General features: G+C 37.3%; 1 protein-coding gene across 1 annotated transcript in view; it reads right to left on the reverse strand.

Moving 5' to 3' along the window:
• Positions 1 to 2,349: 2,349 nt before the first annotated feature.
• The window catches only part of TTC27 (tetratricopeptide repeat domain 27), a 126,908-nt gene continuing 104,350 nt past the window's right edge, over positions 2,350 to 24,907 (reverse strand). The window contains exons 14-20 of the mRNA XM_082481738.1: positions 21,789 to 21,887; positions 19,978 to 20,030; positions 15,625 to 15,790; positions 9,929 to 10,126; positions 6,412 to 6,523; positions 5,781 to 5,881; positions 2,350 to 2,578 (exon numbers count right to left, since the gene is read on the reverse strand). Of these exons, the coding sequence (XP_082337864.1) occupies positions 2,456 to 2,578; positions 5,781 to 5,881; positions 6,412 to 6,523; positions 9,929 to 10,126; positions 15,625 to 15,790; positions 19,978 to 20,030; positions 21,789 to 21,887 (852 nt within the window). The 3' untranslated portion in view covers positions 2,350 to 2,455. The remainder of the gene's footprint in view (positions 2,579 to 5,780; positions 5,882 to 6,411; positions 6,524 to 9,928; positions 10,127 to 15,624; positions 15,791 to 19,977; positions 20,031 to 21,788; positions 21,888 to 24,907) is intronic.

Genomic DNA, 24,907 nt, shown 5'->3' on the forward strand with positions numbered 1-24,907 from the left:
GGGAACCTCATGTTAAAATACCAGCAGCAAATAATTTATTCTCGCTAAGGAACTTTACAAGGATACAAAGCTTCACAAAGGCAACAATTTGGTTTCCCCCTTTGCACACCAAAATAACACGCTTTTACTGCTGCTTCAAATCCAATTAATCGTTTGGTTTCCTTTTACCATCCGACTTTCTCTTCAGGGACAGTATCCTTGCCATTTAGTAATGGTATAGTTTTAATGACCATACCAGAGATGGTGTGTACCCAGAATACAGATAACCACATTATTGGAGACTGCATCATTCTCATATGGAAGAAAGAGCCAAAATAATGATGAGTGAGGAAAATATTTTGCATAGGTTTCTGGAAAACCCTGAAAAAATCCTATTGTAAGAAGAGCTGCAGCAAAGATGCTTAAAAATGAAACAACGCAAAACAGTCTCGATGAAAATAATTTACTCAGGTCTAGTCAGATGTAAGTATTTTAGATTAGATTGCAGTTTTATTGTTGCCTCAGCAGGGGGAAATCCCCAAGCCTGCAAAAGGCCCAAATTAAGTGCTAGTCTATTGCCCATGGGACTCGGGTTATGCGTTTTTGAATAAAATAATACTGTTTTAAGTAATAACTGTTTATAAATCCTAATGCAGCAAACATCCTGCTACTTTGACTGTATTACAAGAATAACAAAAAAGACTTAATTCTTACTCTCGGGACCCCGCTCCTACTCCCCTGTAAGCAATTAACACTGAAATAAAATCGGAAAGTGCCCACCGACCTAGCGAGCCACCTCAGGCCCTGGCCCTGCCGGCAGCTCCCCACTGAGCCCACGGTTCTCCCCGCCATGAGAGCCCTCACCTCAGCTCCCCGGCACCGACAGGACAGCCTTACAGCTCCTCTGATTGGCCAGCGGCAGACAGACGCAACCACCCCGATTGACTGCACGCCTCGCTGGTGAGCGTGATGGGCTGGGCCCAGCTCCTGCCTCTGCTGAGTGCTTGTCCACCTCCTCCAGGCGTCGCCCCTGTCCTGCGCCCCCGCCTGCAGCCGTAGGTGGGCATCCTGGTCTCCAAATTGCAGGGACGTGGATTCGACGGATGGATGACTTGGTGGGTAAAGAACTCGCTGGACAGTTGCAGGCAGAGTTGTGGTCAATGGCTCAGTGTCCAAGTAGAGACCAATGACGAATGGTGTTCCTCAGGGGTCAGTACTGGGACCAGGATCGCTAGTCTTCAACATCTTTGTTGATGACATGGACAGTGGGATCCAGTGCACCCTCAGCAAGTTTGCCAATGATACCAAGCTCTGTGGCGAGGTAGATGTGCTGGAGGGGAGGGATGCCACCCAGAGGGACCTGGACAGGGTGGAGAGGTGGGCCTGTGTGAACCTCATGAAGTTCAACAAGACCAAGTGCAAGGTCCTGCATCTGAGTCGGGGCAATCCCAAGCACAAATACAGGCTTGGCGGGGAATGGCTGGAGAGCAGCCCTGAGGAGAAGGGCCTGGGGGTGCTGATTGACGAGAAGCTCAACATGAGCCAGCAATGTGCGATGGCAGCCCAGAAAGCCCACCGTATCCTGGGCTGCATAAGAAGTGTGGCCAGCAGGTCAAAGGAGGTGATTCTGCCCCTCTGCTCTGCACTGGTGAGACCCCGCCTGGAGTCCCACTCTGGAGCCCCCGACATAGGAAAGACATGGACCTGCTGGAGCAGGTCCAGAGGAGGGCCACAAAGATGATCATAGGAGAGGTGCTCCAGCTCTCTGAGGAGAGGCTGAGAGAGTCAGGTTTGTTCAGCCTGGAGAAGAGAAGGTTCCGGGAGAGACCTTACAGCAGCCTTCCAGTACCTAAAGGGGGCCTACAGGAGAGCTGGTGAGGGACTTTGTAAGAAGTTATGTAGTGATAGGATGAGGGAGAATGGCTTCAAACTGGAAGAAGGTAGATTTAGATTAGATAGGAGGAAGAAATTTTTCACTTTAAGGATGGTAAGGCACTGGAACAGGTTGCCCAGGGAAGTTGTGGAGGCCCCATCCCTGGGAGTGTTGAAGGGCAGACTGGATGGAGCTTTGAGCAACCTGGTCTAGTGGGAGGTGCCCCTGCCTATGGCAGGGGATTGGAACTCGACGATCTTCAAGGTCCTTTCCAACCTAAACCATTCTATGATTCTATGATCCTGCTGAGGCCTGGCAGAACTAATCCTCAATAATAGCCTTATAAATACAAGCAGCTCTGTTCCAGAAAACCTGTGCCTGAAGAACCAAAACCTGCAACCTTGTAAGGCAGTGAGAGCAGATAAGAATCTTAAAAAGCAGCCTTAATTCTGAAGAAAGCTGACCACAAGAACAGCACTGTACAGAAAAAATGTTTATTGAGAGTGTTGCTGCAGTAGAATTGTTACCATTTCATCAGCAAAAGCTGTGTGGCAAAAGAAACATTTCATTATTGTCTTCCTGTCACGAAATCCAGTCCATATGTCAGCACTGGTCTCTCAGCTGGTTGCTCAGCTCCTGAAGTTTAGCAATCACGTTGTCCATAGTTGTCACCTCATCAGCTATCTCACTGTGAACCTCATTACTTGTTACATCTACAAAAAGTTGCTGCATGACAAAAAGAAATGCATTATTTTAAAATAGACATACAGTTTTCTCTGTTTCGACAGAAAGGTCATCACTGCTATCCTGCCTTTTTGTATTTTTGGTACCTATGATGGTATCTCTCTCTTTAGAAAGTCCATTTTGTGGCTAATAAACAGAAGGCGCATACATCTATATATATATAGGTATACACACACATATATAGACATGTGGTCTGTGCCACACACTTAATATTTTGCCTAAGGGGCCAAATCCTCCTGTGGATGTTGGGTTTCTGGTCTGACTTGACTGCTTATGCTGACTCCCGATCCCATCGAAAATGAAGGACTTTACCATGAAATTCAAATTAAAAGAGCATCTAACATACTGTCACTGCAGTTTACAAACCCACCTGCCGATAAATTAGAAGTTGTGAATTTTAATTGCCAGTTTTTCCAGTGTCATATTCGGTTGTGTCATTTTCTCCAAAACCCCAAATAAACATCTTTTAACATGTGGTGTCAAGACATGTGTGGGTGGAGACATTAATCTGTGTGTAATTAAGTTATAGAAGAGAAAACAAAACACTACAGAGTAATAAAAATAGTTTGTTCTTAAAGATCTTAAGACATTAACAAAACCACAAAGCAGCTAACTTATGAGCAAACATAATCTTTATGTATTTAGAGGGAAACCAAAGGAGAGGAATGCTAATGACTTGTCTAAAGCCTTGAGATACGCAAGCTCCGACTGGAGCTTTCTGCATGCCACACCAGAACACGTTGCTATTGCGAGGGCAGGACCTGTCATTTGACTCAAGTAATATGGAGGTACCACTCCGCAAAAATATGGGGGGGACGGGGGGGGGAACGGGGGGACACACAGGGACGGGACCTAAACATATGTTTCCCCTTTATTATGTAAAGGGAGAGTGATTCACACTTCATTTGACACAAATGAAAAGCCTACATTTAGAGACAAAAACAAACCAAGAAAACAAAAGTTGCTCTGGAGTACATTTGTACATCATTATATCATCAAAACATAATGGGACTATGCAGATACGTATATAAACAAAAATGTACTTAGAAGGCCTGAACCAAGGTATTCAATGTGCCTCAGAACAGTGTTGTCACTGAAAGAAGGAACATCTTACACAAAAATAGGACCATGTTTCTGCTGCAAGTACAGAAACTTTTCTGACTTTCAGCCCAAAAACCTCACACTAGGAATGTGACAAAAAAGTTTGGTTCTTTCTGGCTAAGACAGCTAAATAAATCACGATGATATAATTATTTGTTTGGGTTTTGTTTGGTTTTTTGGTTTTTTTTTTTTTTTTCCCCCCACACAGTTAAAGAGATCTATTCAACTAGATGCAGCCTGGGGAAGTTTCACGCACCATCATTCTTTGGTCTTTGTGCCCCATGTTTCCCCACAACAGTACACACATTTCATGCATTTACGATACAGCTCCATGACCTTTCTCCTTTTTGGAGACCCCACCTGTCAGATCCAAATGATGCATGGGGGCAAGGAGCAGAAGAGAACCCACTGTGCTATTTGCCAGAGCATGCGACTGCCCAGAAGGCTCTGTACAGAAAGGAGCCCATTAACAACACGTTTTTGAGTTGCAGCCTTCAGTAGAATGTGGGTGCATCATGAGTCCAGCACAACGCAGGAGCTGGAATATCAGAGATGGAGATCCCAGGAAAGGTGAGAAGTCTGAGAAGTGACATTGTTTTACCTGTACAAAAACTACTGATTTGTTCCAATTGCGAGTCCTGACTACAAAATTTTAGAATTTTATCTTTTAAAAGTTTCACTGTTCCTTTTTTCCTTCTGAAATCTTAACTACTGAGTCTGCTTTTAGCCCATTTTTGTGTTTTCCTCTGTTAAAAGGAAAAAGAAAAAAACCCCACACTAATATTGACTCACAAGGCAGCAAAAGGAGATGCTGCAGTCAAGCTTTGACAAGCATAAACAGTGCTAAACTCTTTATGCATAGGATCTTACAGAAGATGGCTGCGTTTTTAAACCACAACGCGCTTTGGAAATTCAATGTGACTTCAAATGAAAAATAAGATGGCATCTTGGAAAGTATGCAAAAACAGTGAGGTCACACCAATAGCTTTATGTACAATCATATGTAGTCTTGCTTTGTCTCTACAATCATAACTAGTCTACACACTAGTCTACAAACTTTTTTTTTTGAACCATTCTGTGAATCACAACAAAACATAAACGTGGGGTTTTTTCACCACATTCCGAAGACTTAGTATGTCAGTAACTAAAAGCAGAATTGCAGAGCCAGCTTGTATCTGCTTATACAACTTTCCTAGGCTCTTATCCTTAAAATTATAGGACTTAAAAGAGAGTGAGCCAATTTTAGCACACTGATGTTGAATCAACACTTTGTAACACAAGCATACACGTTATAAAACTTACGTTCTGTAATTCACATTTACTAAACCTCACACACAGCCAGGAAGAATACTTCTTTAAGACATTAAGTGTAATTTGAATGAAAACATATTCCAGATCAGTCCTCAGTTAAACAATGGCTCTGTCTCATGTTGTAAGATGAAGGGTAAAATTAGGATACTAATGGTGCAGAAACAGACTCAGCTTTTTGGGTGCCTGGCTATAGAGGCACAACTCCAAAACCCAAACATATGATTCAAACACGATGACATTTTCCAATAAATTAATACCTGAATTGGTAGGGTATCCATGAAAGCCTTATTAAAAATTAGTTCTCTCTTTTAATATACAACTCTGTTTTTAAGACACTTCAAGTGATGCAAAGTAGCCCTGACATGTTTTGGTCCTTTCTGCAGGTTTACATCCATTCTCTCTGAGGCTGTCCTGCTTCCCCCATGACTAGTGACATAAGGAAGAGGTCTTTGAAATCACTGAATTCTTCCAAACATTCGAGACCGTTTGCCGAACATTTTAAGTAAAATTCTAAATTAGTCTAAGAGACGGCATTGACGTTTAAGAGTAGTAGGTTTCTTTCAGCCAAAGCCTAGCAGGAAGAAGGGAAATGAAAGTCTGCTTAAACCTGGAATCCTTAACAGTGTAGAGGTGAAGATCCATCTGATGATGCACTGGGACAGGCAGGTATTATTTGATCTATAAATGACTCAAAACAGAGAAATGATTTCTGGCAACAGAACAAAGATTCCTATCTTTCAAACAAAAATTCCTGCCTTTCAAACGTTCCTACCTTTGCTTTGGATGACAAGCCCCGTAAGTTGAGCCGAGCTGAAGAAAGTATCTGCAAAGCTTCCTGATGATTAGATTTGTTCTTGCTGCACTTTATAGCCACTAGAATCCAAACACAGAAGAAAAGGACGCCAAACCAAAAACACATTACCTCTACAGCAGTAATATTTAAACAACAACATTTAATTAAAAATCTTGATACCTTCCATAGACTATTTTTTAATGTAATATCCCCAAAAAGAAACATAAAGAAAAAGAATGCCACGTAATTTTGAGACGGTAACTCTAGACCCAACAGGTATGTGTATCCTTCTTAAACATAAGTACCACAGCACAGCGAATAGTCTTACTGAGTCCAAGTTTTGTCCATCTGTTGGACAGTTAATCAAACTTACGTGATGAATTGAGGACTGAGATGAATTACAGATGCATTTTCACTTGCATTATGAAATTGCTAGACCATGAAATTAATTGATTCCATGTTTACCAGTCATATGTTTACTGACTCACCCAACACAATTTCTGCCTCATTCCGAGTATATTTTTGTATGCATATTATTTTGTTACTAATCTTAACAAATATTTGCCACACTCTTCATGAATAACAGAAGTTCTTTTCAGGTAGAACGTACCATGTGCAATCTCTACGGCTCCTTTCACCACTTCCTTAAAAGAAGAAACATCTTTCTCCCAATCGCTTGATTGAATTTCACATTTATGTGCCTTAGTGAGACACTGCAGTGACTGCAAGGGGGGGGGAAAAACGATCAGTATGTGAGAAAACAAACTAGGAGAGTAATTTAGTTTTAAGTATCTATGAAATTAATGCTCAATCCAGAAAATGGATGTATCTTTACTCTGCTTGATTTCCTGTGAGTTGGAGTAGTGTCCCTCTCTGCAACGGTAAGCACCAGCTGTAACACAGATGTTCTTCACCGATATTGCTTCTCGAGTATGAGAGGCATATAAAATAACATGTGTCTAAACTTTATCTTTTAAAAATCTGTCTAGACTGATGGATGTGACCCATGTTTGCTAAGTCATAATTAAATGCACATGAAAAAGAGAAAAATACTTGTACTCACACTTTGAACAGCAGTTTTGTACCTAAAAATTTATAACTGAATACATCAAAGCTTTCTTTCTGTATATGTATTCTTGGCAAATAATGTATTTTACAGATGCAGCTATTAGCTGCCATACTGCTCTGGTTCACAGTGCGAACAGGAAAAATAAATGTAAACAATATGGAAGGAGGGTCCCATTAAGAAAAAAAAACATGAAAAATTTAAGCAGAAGAAATTCAGTTTTGCTTTCAAGTTTTGTTTTCCTTCTACGGCATCAGAAATACGAAGCAAATACATGCCAGAAGTTACATGGCTTTGTTCAATGACAACAATTCAATTATCTTTTCAAGAGTGTAGATATCATATAAAGGAATAAAAAACTTTATTGCACTCACGAACACGTACCGCACTGAAAGACTTCTGACTGCTGAAAAAATACAGAATAAATTTGAGGGTTGTCACCCCAGAAGCTTCTATGTTCTCTCTCCCACCAGAGTTCCAATCACTACAGCATGGGTGATTGAACTGCTCATGCTGCTGTAAATTGCAGTAAAGGTGTATTAAGTCAAACCAGAGCAAATTATTTTTTTTCATAATAACCTAGGTTATAATTGGTACTAGTTCTGGCCAGCAGAGGCAAGAACCTTCAAGAGAAGGAACAACAGTTTTTACAGCAGTCTGATTTCCGTCTGCACGTGTCTGAGTCAGAGCAGCAAATTAGGGGGGGGTTTGCTGACAGATGTCAGGGAGGGGAAAGAATTCAAAGTCTTGTGGGCTGTTTGTTTGCACTTCTGGAACCTGGATTTATCCTGGAAGGAAACAGTTATGAGCTGGGGAAAGTTCAAGGAACAGAAAGGTTTCATAGCCTGGGTATGGATCAGCAGGAAACTTGAAGGTTGGAAAGATTCCTCGGTGGGAGAAGGGTGGACTGGACTTTGTTCAGCAAAGACTGAAGTACCGAATGAGGTGGCAGGTTGTATACATAAAAGTGTAAGAGTAAAATATATGCTAAGCTAAAGAAAAAAAAGCACAAACCCAACACTTTGATAGTTTTACACTCCTAACTTGTAAACCCTGCCTGACGACTTTGATTCAATTTACAAAGCACTGTTGTGAATTGTAACTGTAGACTCTTGTGATTCATGGCATCAGATACAGCAGCAGAAACAGAAAGGTGAAAAAAAAAAAAAAAAACCAAGAACCATCCCACTGTGTACAATAGCTAGACATACAAGGTTGTTCTTTCAAATGCAATATTAGGAACAAAATTGGTTAAATATAATTAAATCTACACTAAATAAGGTATTACATTATGGGATAAAGGTCAACCCTTCCTTTGTCAGGAGGTACATGACACTATGATAAATCTGTTCCCATCTCTTTGTCCTATGATGCCAGAATATAGTAAATAATGCCTTTTCAGAATTTATTGACCTTTTGCATAATAAAAGTGGGTGGAAAACTGCAACGATACATCTGGAATTTTTCTACAGATTGTTAATAGTCACTTAATAGCTGAGTGACACATGATGGTGCTTGTGGAAGTGAAGCCAATCAATACTGGTTTTTAACGTTTTTACTTTAGAATAAGATATCAGAAAAAGCTACCAGTGATTATCTAGTGTACTGTAAATTAATTTTTACACTGTAAATTAATATATGCTGTGGCTGTAGGCAGTTTTGCTCTTTCATGATCTATATCTATGGTACCATCATACCAGGATACTTGGACACACACATAAGCGTACCTTAAATATTTATAAACATCGTTCCATTTTGCAGGGCAAGCTAGACTGTAAGCGTGTTCCATAACCAGTCTGATTAGGAAACACAGTTAAAGTCCTGTCTACTCTACAAATTGAAACCATGTTTTTAACTGGGTTAGTGAAAAATACTGTGATGTAACCAGATTCTAAAACGATTACATTTATAGTATAGACAGGGCCTCTGCTACTTTGCATGTCTGAGTAAGAATTTGAGGATATATTACAGGATATTGCAGTGTCTGTATTTCGGAATTCTAAATAGGCCAAATCCCTTTTGCTGTTCAGCTGTAAAGAAAAATAGGGAAGGAAAAAAGGGAGGAATTAGAGGTATAATGGACACAGGCAATGACTAAGCAAGGCATTTCACAGGGCAAAGCGCAAAGAGGGAGACAAGGAGCAAGGCCCCAATAATTGTAAGTTTAACCTCACAGGCATACAATTTCTAGGCCCAACTGTCTGCATAATATGCTTGACATCAAGGGACAAGCAATCCTCCAGACTGACGTTTTTGCTCAGGCCAAAGGCATAGCCCCATTAGGAAACACATACTGAATGCCGACCTTGCGTGTTTTCAGCTTCAGTGAAGATCTGACAACCCATAAGTATTTTTGGAGAGTGCAAGGATATTTGAATTTTGGAAAGTTAATACCGAATACAAAGCACACGTCAGCATACAACAAAGTAAACACTTCTAGCAGTGCAGAGTGGTTATTTTGGAAATGCAATCAACTCAATTACCTGGGAAGTGATAGGAACGAGAGATGGAATTAAGGTAGCAAAACCAGAGACAGGTAAAGAGAAACCAATGGTTGAACAGACTAAGAATTAAATAACTTTATTTAATTCCATTTTAAGCTAAATAAGGACAAAGCACTTTTACTCTAGGAACTCTAACTGTGGTATAGACTATCTTAAAGGCATTTTCCCTTAGTGGTTGAAAACAAGAATAAAGATGGCTCATGATGCCACTGGATCATGGTATTAAGATCCACTTTTTTCCAGAAGCTGCAAGATCTCATCTTCAGAATCAAAGATTCCAATTTAAAAAATGAATTCCAATTTTAAAATGAAATATTGTTAAAAGAGAGAAATTTTTTAAAAATCCACAAAAAATGGTGTAAAACATCTTGCTCCTGTTAGTTAATAAAAATGTGTGCTGCAGGAACATGAAAAACACAAAATAAGCTTACAGAAACACTAAAGCAAAACACATCTTGAACAAGAGCATGTCTTACTATAGCACTATAGTCTGTTAGAGAGCAGGTTTGTACCAGAAATGTGTATGCATAAAAACTTATACCTCACAACACACTTACCTTTTCGATATCTTCACCACTATCATTCTGTCCATTTCCATAAAGCTGGGCATAGAGTCTCCAGATCTCCCCATCATTTGTCACTCGTGAAGTCACTCTGCCCAAGAGCTCCTGCAATTTTCCCTTCAATCCACTCGCTACCTCTCCAGTGCGATCTGCCATACCATCCACCGCTGCTCTGACCAGAATAGCCAGCACCTTAAAAAAGCAGCAGGAAAGAGGTTTTATTTCAGCTCAAATCAACAACTGTATATATAATGATATCTATAATTTATGGTCTCCATTAATGATTCAGTAAAATACAAACATAATACCATATGACAAGTATAGAATTTACTAAGAAATACATTATTAGGGGAGTGATTCAACTAATTTAAACCTGTAAGATTCCATGGTTGGTGAAGATAAAGATGCCAAAGAGCTAAGATAACAATTTGGGTTACTGGGACAGGCTAGTGTGAAAGAGAATGGTATAGGAAACTGTGACAGTATCCTAAAGATATTTTCACCTTACAGTATCATTATAAAAAGATCAGTAAACAGGCTGAACCAGATTAATTCAGGTAACAGAAGACACTGTTGTTTACAAGACCCGTATTTAACTACCTGCTGAAATTGAAAGATGTATAGTGGATGAGATGGAACTGGAAGGCCACTGAATGCTATCTTGGGAAACTCTGTTTAACGCACTTCAGGTGAATTACTAGTGAAGTCAGTTCAATCAAACTTTTTAAAAGTACTCATTTAATAGCTGTACTTTCTGAGTCACTGGCTTGAGAATGTGGGATCTGACCTGCAGAAATGCTGAGCAATGCAGCTGCTGATGTACTCAACAGGAGCTGGGCTTTGCAGGTATGAAATGCTCCATAATACCAAGTGTCCCAGAAAAAAAACATAAGCCTTCATGTCGCAAACTGGACGCTGAAAATTAGAAAACAGTTTTGCTGTGCCTCAGTTCCTTCTCAATAAAATGAGAAACAGCAGATGTAAATTAAGACATGGGACCCTATGGTGAATTAGAAGAAAATAAACCCTGGAAAAGCTGTGGCTTATTAAGTGAGAACTACCTGTTCTGTGTAGTGCATGAGACACACACACTGAGGAAGAAACAATGATAAAAACAAAATGGAATGCTTTATGCTTGCACCCAAGGTAGGCCGGTAAAGGGTTTAGAAATTCATCCTGGTACTTCCTAACTTGTGATGGCAACTTCAATGCTTCAACATTTTTGTCCATGTGATATTAATACTTACAATGATATATTAATAGCAATATTAGTATCAAGACAGTAATAAAACCAATTTCAAAGATGATCTGTGAATAGCCCCAGACCACACAAATATACCACTACTCTAGTGAAAACAGGACAGAGGTGCATCTCACAAACCAAGATTTAGTTCACTGGCAGAAAGTAATGCAAAAATTTGGACACTATCAAAGTATATTACACTTAAAATAAAAACATATGCAGTTTAGTATTTGTGACATGTCATTTTCCTAAAACAACTTTGCTTCTACAGAATGACTCAATTAACATGCATGCCAAGAATTAATTACTGAGTCTTATCAGATATAGGAAATCTTTGGCAAAAAACCCCAAATAAATCAAAATGGCTGATGATGTTATGAAATAAATCTATGTGAAAGAAAAAATGAAAAAAATGTCTACATTTCACTGGTCTCTTTTCAGAATCAATATAAAATCATAATAGCATCTGAACATCAGCTAAACAGCTCCCCCCTTCTCCTTCCTAAACCGTAACAGTATAGCTCTGTTAAAATGATATGACAAACTGGCTGTTCTTTCTTTTCCTTTCTGTTAAAGAGCTTGGATTTTCACTTAAGACAATAGAAAATATGATCAAGTATTAATAGTCAAAAAGTTCTGAAATTCATATTGCATTCATGATTTGGAATCTAAGGGACTAAAACCCTAAAAATGAATCAGATCTTCTAAAATGATTTGCTGAAAAGATGTGTAAGAAGAAATATTAAATTATGTTCTCTTTTGAAAAGGAACTAGAACTGGTCCTGAGGATTCATGCATACATATGATTCTCAATCAATTTCTCAGTTTAACAAAATTGTTACTCAAAGTCCAAAAATTTAGTTCACGTAAATATCATGTATAGTTATCAAGAGTTTTAAAGCCAACGATATTTTGTTTGCACATGAAAAGAAACAGTTTTCTCAGTCAGTAGGATTTAGCAACTGAAAAATTACCCATATTGCCATAGATTCAGGCTTTGCTTACGCTTTCATCATAATAATCTATCTACTTTTTTTGTAATTCATCATGTAAGCTTTAGCACTTCAGCAGTTAAAATGAAACTAGTGTGAAAGCCCAGATTAAAGGGTCCATTAAACAGTAATGAATCATTAACGCTACTTGGCTGTGCCCAGTTGTTAAATAAAGCTATTTCAAATTGCAAGTGAATTGCGCTAATCATCAAAAAGTATTTGCAGTGTAACAGAGCTTTCCATTTTAGATGGTCGTCTGAAGTGTTACATTTTAATGTATATCTTTGAGAGATTTTCAACTACCATATATACTAAACTACTAAAGCAATGCTGTATTGCCCAGGATCCCACACAAGCTGTAGAGCTTTTTTTTTTTTTTTGCAATGCCTCTTTTAATGAACTGGGAGAGAGTTTGTGTTTGGTATGACATCACACTGTCTGCATTCTTCCTTCTCCTTTGCTTTTGTGAATAATGCATGTTTACTAAAAACTGAACAAAACCCACTATTGGACAGAACCTTAGAAACAAACCCAGTAATTTTTAAATGCTGCGATTGCTATCACTTGATCTCATTCCACAACTGTTCTCCAAACAGATCCTTTCATATAAAAATTCACTTGGTCAAACCATTTTTAGAAGCTTCACTAATACTTACCAGACTTGACAGTGCCCAAGCAAGAAGAGAACCCTCACATACCAGATCCAATATGACAAATCTGCAGTCCATGAACTCTCCCAATGCCCCTCCCAAATTAAAGCTTTATAATAAAGACAATTGTCATTAGCGAGCTATTAAAAAGAAATAGAGCTCCAGAAGTTATTAGTTCCTACCCTTGGTCCTCAAAATCCACTTGGAACATGCTTTTGCAGCCTTTTATTAGAAACAGTCTGGCAATATGAACTGCTGAAATGAGGGTGATATTTGATGGAAAGGGTAACAGAAAAACTTTTGCTAGATTCTCAAGAAACACAGAATTGCAGAGAGGAACCATTTGTCCATACTTCTGAATTCATCATCTTTGACAGCACAGGATGAAGATCTGGTTTCTGAAAGCAGTGTAGCAAAACAGCTTTACCACCCACAAATAACTTTGTTATTCGCAGAACTGCAACTTTCCAAGTGGAAAAGATTGCTTGCCTCCATTCTTCCATTGCTTGCTACATTGTGCAAAGTAGTGTGATTAGCAGTTGCAGAAATCTTTCAGGTATGTTTACCACCTCAGACTAGTAATTCAGAGGGTAAATTGATGATTACAACAGGTATGACTTTATCTTCGAGTCCTTTTTAGTGACTGATATACTCACTGAAACTACAGATAATTCAGTGAGCCTTTATCTTTTATCACATAACTTCTATATTAAAGATTTCAAGGTGTATTTCTCATTAAGTTCATGAACATGAAAAGGAATATGGAAATTTGAAGAATTTTAAGAACCAGTGAGGAAGGAAGGAAGGTAAGAAAGCATGCCTATATCATTTAAGAGGAATACTAGAAAACTGAGACTTTTGAAAGTATGTCCTTTGCTGTAATCTTTTATTACATTGTTGCCCATTTATAAAGAGCCCTTAGCTTTTCCTTGTTCAATTCTGTCTGCAGAATCTGTACATATGTATCTTCAAGCCTCATGATATCCTGATTTCAGAACCTTTGCCACAAGGATGACATTGTTAAATAACTAGAATAACTAAATAACTAGAATAAATAGAATAGAATAGAAATATAGTTAAATAACTAGAAAATTTACCAAAGCTGCATTCTGTACTCAGAAGTCTGGCACAAAAAGACAGCAAAGGCCTAACAGAAATCACAGATGGAGATATGAATACCTTACTGTTATTAGAAGAAATCAGTGATTTACAAATATGACTTCATACTACGCTGAAATAAAATAAAAGAATCTGATGTAACTACACAAACCAAGGACATTTCAAATTATATATTCAATTGCACACTCTTAATTGACGCATTCACTCTCACAAGGGGTATTCTGCAACAATGATTATGCTAAAAGTGATTGGTGAGTGATTTCTGATTTCACAAAGAACTGGAATCAATGACTCAGCTTGTTTCTTCCAGTCCTGTGCATATTTATTTTTCTGGATTTTTAAATTCCTACCTTCTTTCTCACCACTATATCATCTTACTTAGTAGTCTACCAATTAAAATCTATGATGACTACAAATACTAAATATAACCCGAGAGAAGATCATACTATGTTGCATGTAAACAGAGGTGTATGCTTCCGCTTACTCATATTCATGACTTGACTTTGTTAAAATACAATTGCACAGAGGATTATAGAGCATCTCTATTTAAAACAGGCCAGTTGGCAAATGGGAGAGGCTCAGAAATTAATGGTGAGCTTTGTAAACAATCTCAGCAGAAGCTTTTAGTTTTACGTGTGCTTTTTTTTTGTTTTGGTATGGGAATATTCTTCTCTTCCTTGTAAGATTATTGACTAAAGCCTTTCTGAAATTCTTTAATCAGGCTCCGAGGTTTTTCTTGGCCAACTAGTAAAATCCTTCTAATTGAGGAAACTGTATTAGAAGTTATGATGAAACCTATAAAGCACTTTACATATGAGAAGCCAAAGTTAAAATTAGGATGCAAAAAAAAAAAATTAGGCTACATAGCATATATACACTTTTGTAAAAATCATAAAAGTGAGAGAAAATCATAAAAGAGAACAAGATGAAAAAAGAGTTATACAACAAAAATAGAAATTTAGGGCTCACAATAAAATACTTCAATAAAAATTGACAAAACACACTAGGAGGAGTGTGTATCATCTTAAAACATCTAAAATGGACAAACACATGTAAAAAGGTCTACTCCTGGCCAGCTGTCAATCTGACTAAAATAATATAGTAGAACATCCCTAAAAATGTTATTTAAATTAACAATTGAGAAAGAAATTCATTAAAAAAGCCAACCATCTACAAGATGTTCCATGAATAAACACACAAGCCCCACCAGTACCACAATACTGTAGCTGCCAAACACACTAATCTTTACCATAGACCATTTTCCATAGATACTTGTTAGTATTCTGACTGTAATGCATTCAATCTATGAAACATAATTCCGTTTCAAAGGCTTATTTGTGGAATTTTCAAATGCATGAGAAAAGCTTACCATTCTTTAAACTAAATTTATATTATTTCTGATACTATGATATGCAAGAACAATATGGAAAGATGGGGTTATGCATTGTGTTTTATTTAAGAATAGATCTTAATACTGCAAGGCTCATATTTCTCCTTCCACAAAGTCTGAGGCAATCTGGATGCAAAAAAGTCTTACATTCCAGATCTCAAAAAAATTAAACGGCCTGCCTAGATAACTTCACTGGTATGCGTACTATCATTACTGATACCATTATGAGCAGAAATCTGTTTCACAAGAATAAATTAATGAACATATGGGATGACTTAACATGAAAACTTCCCCACCTGTGTATCCTTGTACTTTTCTCTTAAGTCCATGAGCCGGTGATAAGCTTTAATTGCTTCTGAAAACTCTCCAACATCTGTACTGGTGAGAAGATAGTTCTCCCATATTTGCCAGTGCTCATAGTTGCACTTGAGAGCTTCTTGGAGGGTTCGAAATGCCTTGATTCTAATAAATAATAAAAAAAGAAGGATAGAAAAGAAGATTCCATATTAAAGATTTAATACAGAAGATTTCTATATTAAAATCAGCTGGCACTGTATCAACTAAAAAGCTGCTTATTTAAAAAATCAGGTTTAGAAAACAGTGCAGTGTAATTTATTGTTCATAATTTACAATACTGATAATTCCTTAATCTCTCTTGCCAATTATTTTCTATAAATTCACTCCACAGTACACTTTGTAAAGTCTGAACTACGTAATTTCTATGTTAGCTCTCATAATTACATTTTGACAAAAATTCATTATAATTGTGCCATCTATGTCAATATTTTCTTTTCTGAATTTTTAACTGGAATCATGAGAAAACAATCTCACTCTTGCTGCAGTTGCAACACATTAAAAAATTAAAAATCACTGAGTTCATGGCAGATGCAGAATGATATTGACCCAAAGGAAGGTTACTTAACAATAACAGCTTTTTGTGACTTATTTTAAACATTTGCATGTGGTAAATGTGCATACCCATTGCACAGAAGCCCAGCATTTTGAACCATTTTTTTCTTATGCCAGCTGGAAGCTTTACTTACACTCTCTGTTCCCTGACACTACATTGCTTAGTACCAATGTGTCACAGTGGCCCCAAACACTATTAGGGTCCTTCACCAAAGGTGCTGCCCAGCGAACCATCTCATAGCAGCAGGAGAAAGTATTGTGGAATAAAGGTGGACAGAACAATTCCTACAAAGTCACTGTCAAGTCAGGAAGCATCTTTATTCTTTCATGTGGATCCACTGCATGCATCCCTTTACCATTCTCTTACTCAAGGAGAGAAGTAATGGCATTCTCTGGTAAGGAACATAAAACAGTTTGGCTAAATCAAGAATATGGGCTGAAAGCAGCTGACCTACAGTTTGCAGAGGTATGACCTCCTGCACAACATGCAATCAATGCTGCCAGAGAGGAGGCAGAAGGAGTAAGAAGTCTTAATACAGTCTGAAGCATATGTTGGTAAGGTCTGGGTGCCTACTGTTTAAAGCTTTAAAGTTACTGCCAAAAGTTTCAATAAATTTGAAACTTTAAAAAAAGCTCTGCTAGACAATCAGAATGATATGGTTCTTAGGACTTTAAGAGACTGAAGCTTACTCTCAGCTGGACAGTCATGATATGTAGAAAAACCACAAAGGAATAAATACCTCTAAATGAAAACTTGAAACAGAGTTTCCCCAGGCTAGTAAAAATCTTCTTTGGGGAGGTATGACAATAAATCTCTTCTTAATAAAGATCATATAAAGATGGCTTGCTATCAGAACTTGCATTTATCAAAATTTGCAGTTCACTTGCTCTATTGCTTGAGTAAGTTGCTAAAAGTGCTGTCTCTAAAGAAAGACAGCTCAAAGAAATTGTTGGATGAGTTTCTAAATGAGGGTCCAGGAGAGTGTAAACATCCCCGCCAGGAAAAGGGAGTATCTAACTAGTGGATCAGGCCATTAAATGTTTGGAATGGCTGGGTCAGGGAAAAATGTAAATAACTGCCAATCTAAGCCCATAGTATTAAAAGAGTTACCAAATACAGACGAAGAGAGCTGACGATAGAGCAAAATTATTGAAGGAAACCAGGTCATTTGGCATAGCTACGGCAGAATAGTCCACCAGCAGGATTTTCCCATGTTCACTCCCCTCTTCTCTCTCTCCTGATACACATGATGCTGCCAAGTAAACGTATTAACAGTTGGGTCTCCTCCACTGTTAATATTCCTAGTAAGGGATTTCAAACCCCAATTTTGATAGATTATATTAGAAAAGAATGGAGACCTGCTCTTTCCTCTGTGGATTTTGCTATAATGGAAGCTGGGATCTGCCACAGCTCTCTGATAGGCTGGAAGATGCTCTTGCTGACTGGTATACCCCAATCACCTTGAGAAACTGTTTCTGGAACTAGTCTTCAACATCTGCAGGATTAGCCCGTATGATCTCCCCCATCTTCTCAAAAAGGTTAGTAAGTTATCAGGAGGGAAGGTGCCAATCAGATGGAACTATGAAACGTAGACAGGATATCAGAGGGATGGGATGGAAATCGTATTCCTCAAATCATTGTTCTTGCTATGCTAATAAAGTCAATTCATATAAGGATGGAGTATCCTTAACCAGGGTACCAGTTAAACCAATTCATATTCAAACAGGAAACAGCAGGCAGTACTAGTGCATCAATCCTGTCTTGGAAACCAAGAATCTTTCTCCCAAAGGACAGAGCGCCAGTCCCAGTTTGTTCTGAGAAATACAAGGTCTAGATTCCAAAGGCCTCCTGGCACCCAGAGAAATTTTTTCTGGTAAACCAAAGACTAGAGTCTGTTTTATTCACAATTAAATTTTTCTGGAGGAGATTCAGAATACATAACACTTGTGGACTCCTAAAAAACAAACAAACCCCCCCAAAACCACAAACCCCCTTTCATTTGGGTGTCAGCAAGTTGTTTGCATACACTTTTCAAAAAGACACATTTTATATTTGTCTGTTGTACGAGACTCTGCTAAGCCTTACCCAAATGACTGATTTAAGAGCTTGGTTGGAGTAAAGCTTGATTTTGATGAGGGAGCAAAAGAAAACAATTAACTTAAATATCTCATTTTTGTTTTCCCTTTTTTAATCTTCTCCCCACTTTTTTCTTTTTTTTTTTTTTTTTTGCTAGAAGGCTTGAAAAATTTACACTTTCACCACCACTTGGCCCCCCAAAATAAATTTCACTGAAGTGTACTACTACAGATATCCGCTGTTTTGAGAGTGGGTTAAACTAACAAAACACACCATCTTGATCTGTAACTGACTACACAAATAACCAAAGAATTTGCTATTCCACAGCAAATACAGGCCACACTCAGCTATCAGCATGTAATACTGACTTAAGATTTCCTGTACATTATTCCTCTCCCACATTATTCCTGTGGAAAAAAAGCTCAGAAACGTGCCTCCCTTTACTGCTTTTGATACAATATCAAATAGGTCACAAGTTTTGTATGTATTTAGCATGTTAAATCACAAAAGTAGATTAACAATAATTAAACCAATAAAGTGAAAATAATCACTCAGTCGTTTCTCAGCCTTATAGTAGATGAACAGCCAGAAAAATTATTTTGATTAGATACTTTTATGAAACAAACCTAAGCCAGTACACTGAGCAACGACATAACCTTTTGAACTTTATGCAAAAGGAGCAATCTATCACACACAGTCTAAGGCAATAAATTGGGCATTCTCAAGGCACTGCCAAAGATGAAAGTAACTACCGAAAATTTAAAAGCTCTTGATTCCTATTACTTTTTAGTCTTGAGTAGTTATTCTAACCTTCATTTTCTTTTCCCTCCTGCTCCCATTAGAATATCAAACCACCTCTTGAATTCTTTTTATGATATTACTTCCCACATTTGTTTCATATGTTTACCAATTTACTCTTTTATGTAAATTTACTATTCTTCTCTTTTTTAGTTTGCCTCCTGACTGCATAACTCTATAAATTGACATCAGATTTTGAGTAAGGTTTTTAAAAATTTATCATATTCTTTTGTTACATTCTTTGGGGACAAATTATAATATGATCATTCTTCTTAAATATTAAGTTCTTTCAGGTATTCTGTCTCTACAGGTAACTTTTATTACACTGAGTTGAAATAAAGAACAAGAAAGGCAGTCCATTTAGGTCAAAGCTTGTTATACTAATGGTTAATTTGGAGGGAAAAGAACAAGCGAGCTATTATGTGTGTAGATCTCTATCTGCTTTCATGATATAAAAAATAAACTGCCTGTTTTTCCTTCAAATCTACTGAGATTAATGTAGTATGAAATGACGTAGGTCTGAATATATAGTTTGCTTGAAACAGACCTATCTTTTTTAACTTCATAGTCAAATTAGTTTCCACCTTTAGTATGAATGTTTTGCACTGGTTGTACTTACTGCATCATAAATCCTTTTAACAAGAAAAAGCTTAGGGTAAGAGGTTGCTACTTTTATAAAGCTTATGAAACTATTTCCCGCAAAAGGAAATAAGTTATCAGTGATACCTGGGACAGAGAACTGAAGGGATAAGACTTCCAAAATATGAGGTAACCACACTATAAGAATAAAAAATTAAGTCAAAAAAAGGAATTCACAATTATTTATTTTGGAAGCAGTATCTTATAATCCTTTTGAAGTACTTACTTCTGTTTTAATCTGATATAAGCAGTTGATAAATTGTTCCAGGCCTCAGCATTCTGTAATGATAAAAGGAGAAGTACCAAAAATAAATATTCACTTATATTATGCTTACTTCATAAAAATATGTAAATAAAACTACTGTGAAATAGTAGCTGATTTTGCTAATCATGCATATTAACACATATTTTTACAAGGCAGTCAAAATATTACACGGAAATAGAAAATATTATATTAAAATAGAAATACATAAATAAATATTACTGACTACAGCAACAATCAGGTATATAAATATCAATTAACTGCCTTCTGGTTGGAATATGCTAAGTCAGCTCTTGCCTTCAGTTTAAACTGTAAACAGGCATCCTCTTCTGGATCTAGCTGGAATGGCTGGAGATGTCGGTGCTCCCAGCAGCTCATCACTTCTCTCTAGCTGGAAGCTACTTACCTGCACTGCTCTGTTAGTGGAAAAAATTATCCGAATGCCCTCTAATGCACCTCAGGCAAATCTAACAGGGTTAGTTCCAACAGTGCTTATCAACTGTTTTAGCTGAAATGGACTACGAAGCGCTCAGACAATCTTTCCTCTGGTAAAACCAGCAGAGCCACGTACAGAGACGACTCTTGCCCATCGCCTTATGCTACTGTAAATTTGAAGCTACAGCACTGAATTCAGCAAAGTGACAACTAGCATAAATTTGAAGAAGGGGACCTGAGTACTGCAATGAAATGTACTCTGGTACTGAAGGCTATCCTCAGGCTTAAGGAGCATTTAAATCATGTTGGGAAACCTTTTTGAGGCTTAATTCATAAAAACAATCATTACATTTCTGCAGGGCATTGTACAACAATAGGTTTCACCTCCATAACTAAGAGCCAGCCCAGCATCCTTTACTCACAAAAGAAATACCACTTAACCCACAGAGCAGTCAGCTGGCGTGTTCATATGAATATAATCAAGTACAGGCCCCAGACAGATAAGTGAAAAATTTAGTATCTACTTGGAAGTAAATCTACTGTACCGAAACAAAAAAATATCAATATACAAAGTAAAAATTCCAGTTCAATACAGGGTTGTCTGTATGTATGTTTTGGTGTTTGGTTTGGGTTTTTTTTTTTTTTTCAAGTAAATTATTTAATTTTATTGATAAAGAAAAAAGAATACGCTGTCACCTTTCATTGCTCCCTCATTCTTTTCCCCAAGAGAAAAGAATGACTGATAGTTTCTATGAAGAAAGTGGCATTACCTCTAAGTGAGGAACATGCTGGCAGTCAGGCCTTTTGACAAAAGTATTGCCAGTACATTCCCGCAATCCAGTTAACACCTCTGCGATCTCAATGCACAGTCACACTCAAACTGCAGTATTGTACACATGCTTGCCCCATGCATCCTGAAAAACTGGCTAACAAGATCCATTCTTCCTGTGCTTGTGAACTATATAGTTACCTGTCATACAACCACTTATTTGACCTTTTTTTCAGGAAAATTTGATTACTTGGAGGACTAAGTATTTTAATTTTTTTCTCTCTCTCTTTAGTATTCCCTTTTCTCTGTTTTATCAATGTATGCAAGCATAAAGGAATTTCTGCTCAAACATATTTTAACATTCACACACACATACTTGGACAAAGTTAACTATTGGGCAAGTATTTTTATGACGTCTCATGACAAAAATATATCCTTCATGCACAAGTTTAATTTATTCAAAGGGCTAAGGTTTAAACAAGTTTTTCATTATTGCTTTGCTTGTTTATAATGAAAACATCCTTGTTGCTTTTAGATAAGCCATCTGAATCGCTTGTTGAGAAGTACGTACATCTGGTTCCAATGTCACACAGCGCTGAAATGCTTTGGCAGCACCTTCGTAGCCTTCTAAAGCAATATATGCGCAGCCCAAGGAAAACCATACACCTAGCTGGAGAGAAAAAAATGGATGATTACATATCTTAAAACTACTTAAAACTTAAACTACATACATATCTCTGCACAAAAATAATTTTGCCTGGATGATCAAACACACACTACTCTTGTTGATTTTACCTGATATTCAGCTATCATAATAGTATCGCATTGCAATAAACAATAACCTGTATGCAGAATATAGGAAAACTTTAGGTTCAAAGCTTTAATAAATATGGATAAACAAAGGTGTTGACTACATAAAGACCACTTAACCATGTCTGAAGTGCTCTTTAACAATGCATCTTCATTTGGAGAAGTGACAGCCATTTAGAGTTTTGCATATTTTGCTTTAACTTATGAAAAATCCACGTTCAATTTCTAGTATTACAATTAGGTCAAATGGCACAAACTAGGAAATGTATTTCAAGGAAATCACATTTTACAAGAAACACTTCTAATGACTGAACGTGAACACTTCAAAACTATAGCATGTTCTACTCGTCAGGATATCAGTGTTCTCTAGTTTATAATGCAATGTTTAGAGATGGAACTTATCTGTGGAGAAGAGCTATATGAGCAGGTACCTAGTAAAAATCATACAGTGACAGCAAAGAATGGTAAATAATTTTCTTCATAATTTGAAACAAGATATTTTGCCTAGTAGTAACTATGTATCAAGGTTTCAATTGAACAGAAAAAATGTGAGAACTGGACATGATGGAGAAAGTTGGGAAAGGTGTTCAAAAGGGATTCTTTAGCAGACAAGAAGAGCGAGATGAAAAGTCTCTGGGGTGGGAATTAAGTCAAGAAGCTGAGATGCTATTATACAGACGCAAAAAGTATACAGAAAATTGAATAGGTCATGCAGATGGAAGAATGTACTTGCCTTGATCCTGACCAGTATGAATGATCAGGTTCAAAACATTACCATACAAAAGACACTTTGTAATGTACCTAGAGACACTAGTCCTCCAAGAAAAAGGGCAACTAATTTATTACAGAGAATGTGAAGGGACTCTTTCAGGGACTGTAGTGATATGATGAGGGGTAATGGTTTTAAAGTGAAAGAGGGTAGATTTAGATTAAATATTAGGAAGAAATTGTTTACTCAGAGTGGTGAGACACTGGAACAGGTTGCCCAGAGAAGAAGTGGATGCCCCATCTCTGGAAGTATTCAAGGCCAGGTTGGATGTGGCCTTGAGCAACCTGGTCTAGTGGAAGGTGTCCCTGCCCATGGCAGGGGGATTGGAACTAGATGATCTTTAAGGTCCCTTCCATCCCTAACCATTCCACGATTCTATGATTCTATGTTAAATTTAAGAGCTACTTAAAATGGAAAAACTATGTTAAAAATTAAAAGGGGCAGCTAAAAGAGTAAAGGTCTGCAGAAGAATTCAAACATTTAAAGACAAGACATTTCAAGGCTTGGAGAAACTGCATATTGCCTTTCAAAAAGGCTCTAAAAAGACTAGGCAATCATAACAACAGTTAAAAACAAAATAAAGAAGATTATTAAGAATAAGAGGACATACTTTAAAAGCTGATGTGCTAGAGAAATGAGAAAGCTACAAAAGAACAAGTCTGATAAGTTAAATGGAAAAACGTGGTAGCTGTGTAAAAAAAAAATAAACCCAAAGCCAAACAAACAAAAACCCAAGGTTCATTGCCTTTGATTTACTATAGCAATGAAATGCTATTTTATCATCTGTTAGATATCTGGAAAGGAAGCATGAATTTCTTCCACAATATAAGAAGGCCATGACTTTAATAATTTATTTAGGATGCAGTTTAAGAATGGACTTAAGCTATTTTGTGTGGAAAGAATGGTAAGAATTTGCTTTTTATTGGGGAGGGCATGAAATCTGCTGATGCCACTGGCTGATGTAATGATTGCTCTGAGGAAAGTGACTGACTGAAAGGTAGCATAAGGAAAACTTTGTCCAAAGTTCAAAAAAGACTTTTGTCAAGGATTGTGGAACTAGGTTAAAGTTCTTTTTTGGAAATACAAAAACCTCTGTTGCCTAGAGGTTCAAATGTCGCTACTGATTGGAAAAACACATGAAAATGAGCTGTAATTTTTCATCCTTTCCAAAACTGAAGACAGTGACCAGCAAAGGAAGATAATTTAGGCTTGGACTCTCTGTTAAAACTTGCCATCAGGAATTTCCAGGCAAGTCTTTAATAAGTCTAAATGATTACGAAATGCTTTAAGAAAGTCTAAACAATTCCCTCAGTGAGAATATGGTTCTAAAATAACCTAATTATAGTATAGCTGAAAAAAACCCCAAACAATATATCTGAAGAATTTTTTTATTTTTTAATTTTTTTTTTCCCCAGAATCTAGTAAACTCTTCAGTACAATACTCTTAGGAGCACAGCAGTGTTAGTTTAGAAACAACCTATACCCTGCAGAGTAAAATTAGTCTTTGAAGTTAGTAATTACAACAACATTTTAAGAGCTCTAGTTGAGCGAAATCCTAGCTGAGTACCTTTTTAATTACTCACTTTTGGAATTATTTTTCTGCCTTATAATTCAGTCTCTTTTGAACACAACACACTAACAGAACATACTATAGTTTTAAGTAAGTATAGAGATTTTTATCATAATTTCCAATGAGAGACTCCAGCTCAACTCTTAAGTTACTTTTACTACTGTAAGATGAATGAGAATTGTTAAGAATAAGGCTCTCATTTCATTGTCCAAAACTTTAAATTCCAGATGTAGTTGATGGCAAGCTGACTTCTAAAGTGTGACTGTTTTCCCAAATGGACAGAGATCACTTGTCTTGCTTCACGCCCAAGAAAATTAGCCTGAGAAGTTATGAGCCAAATAGTCCAGCACAAAAGAGGACTATTCTTTTCTTGTGGACTGTGACATGGTGAAGAATGGTGTGGGCACAAAAAAGGTGCTACAAACACTCTGTTTCTGGAAAATTCAAATGTGGAGTGACTGGATGTAGAGAACCATATCCTTCAGTACAAGAACTAACAAATATGTAATTTAACAAACCATAAGTTTTGTTACACTGACTT

This window comes from Vanellus vanellus (assembly GCF_965231255.1).
Source record: "Vanellus vanellus genome assembly, chromosome: 3".
Classification (NCBI taxonomy): Eukaryota; Metazoa; Chordata; class Aves; order Charadriiformes; family Charadriidae; genus Vanellus; species Vanellus vanellus.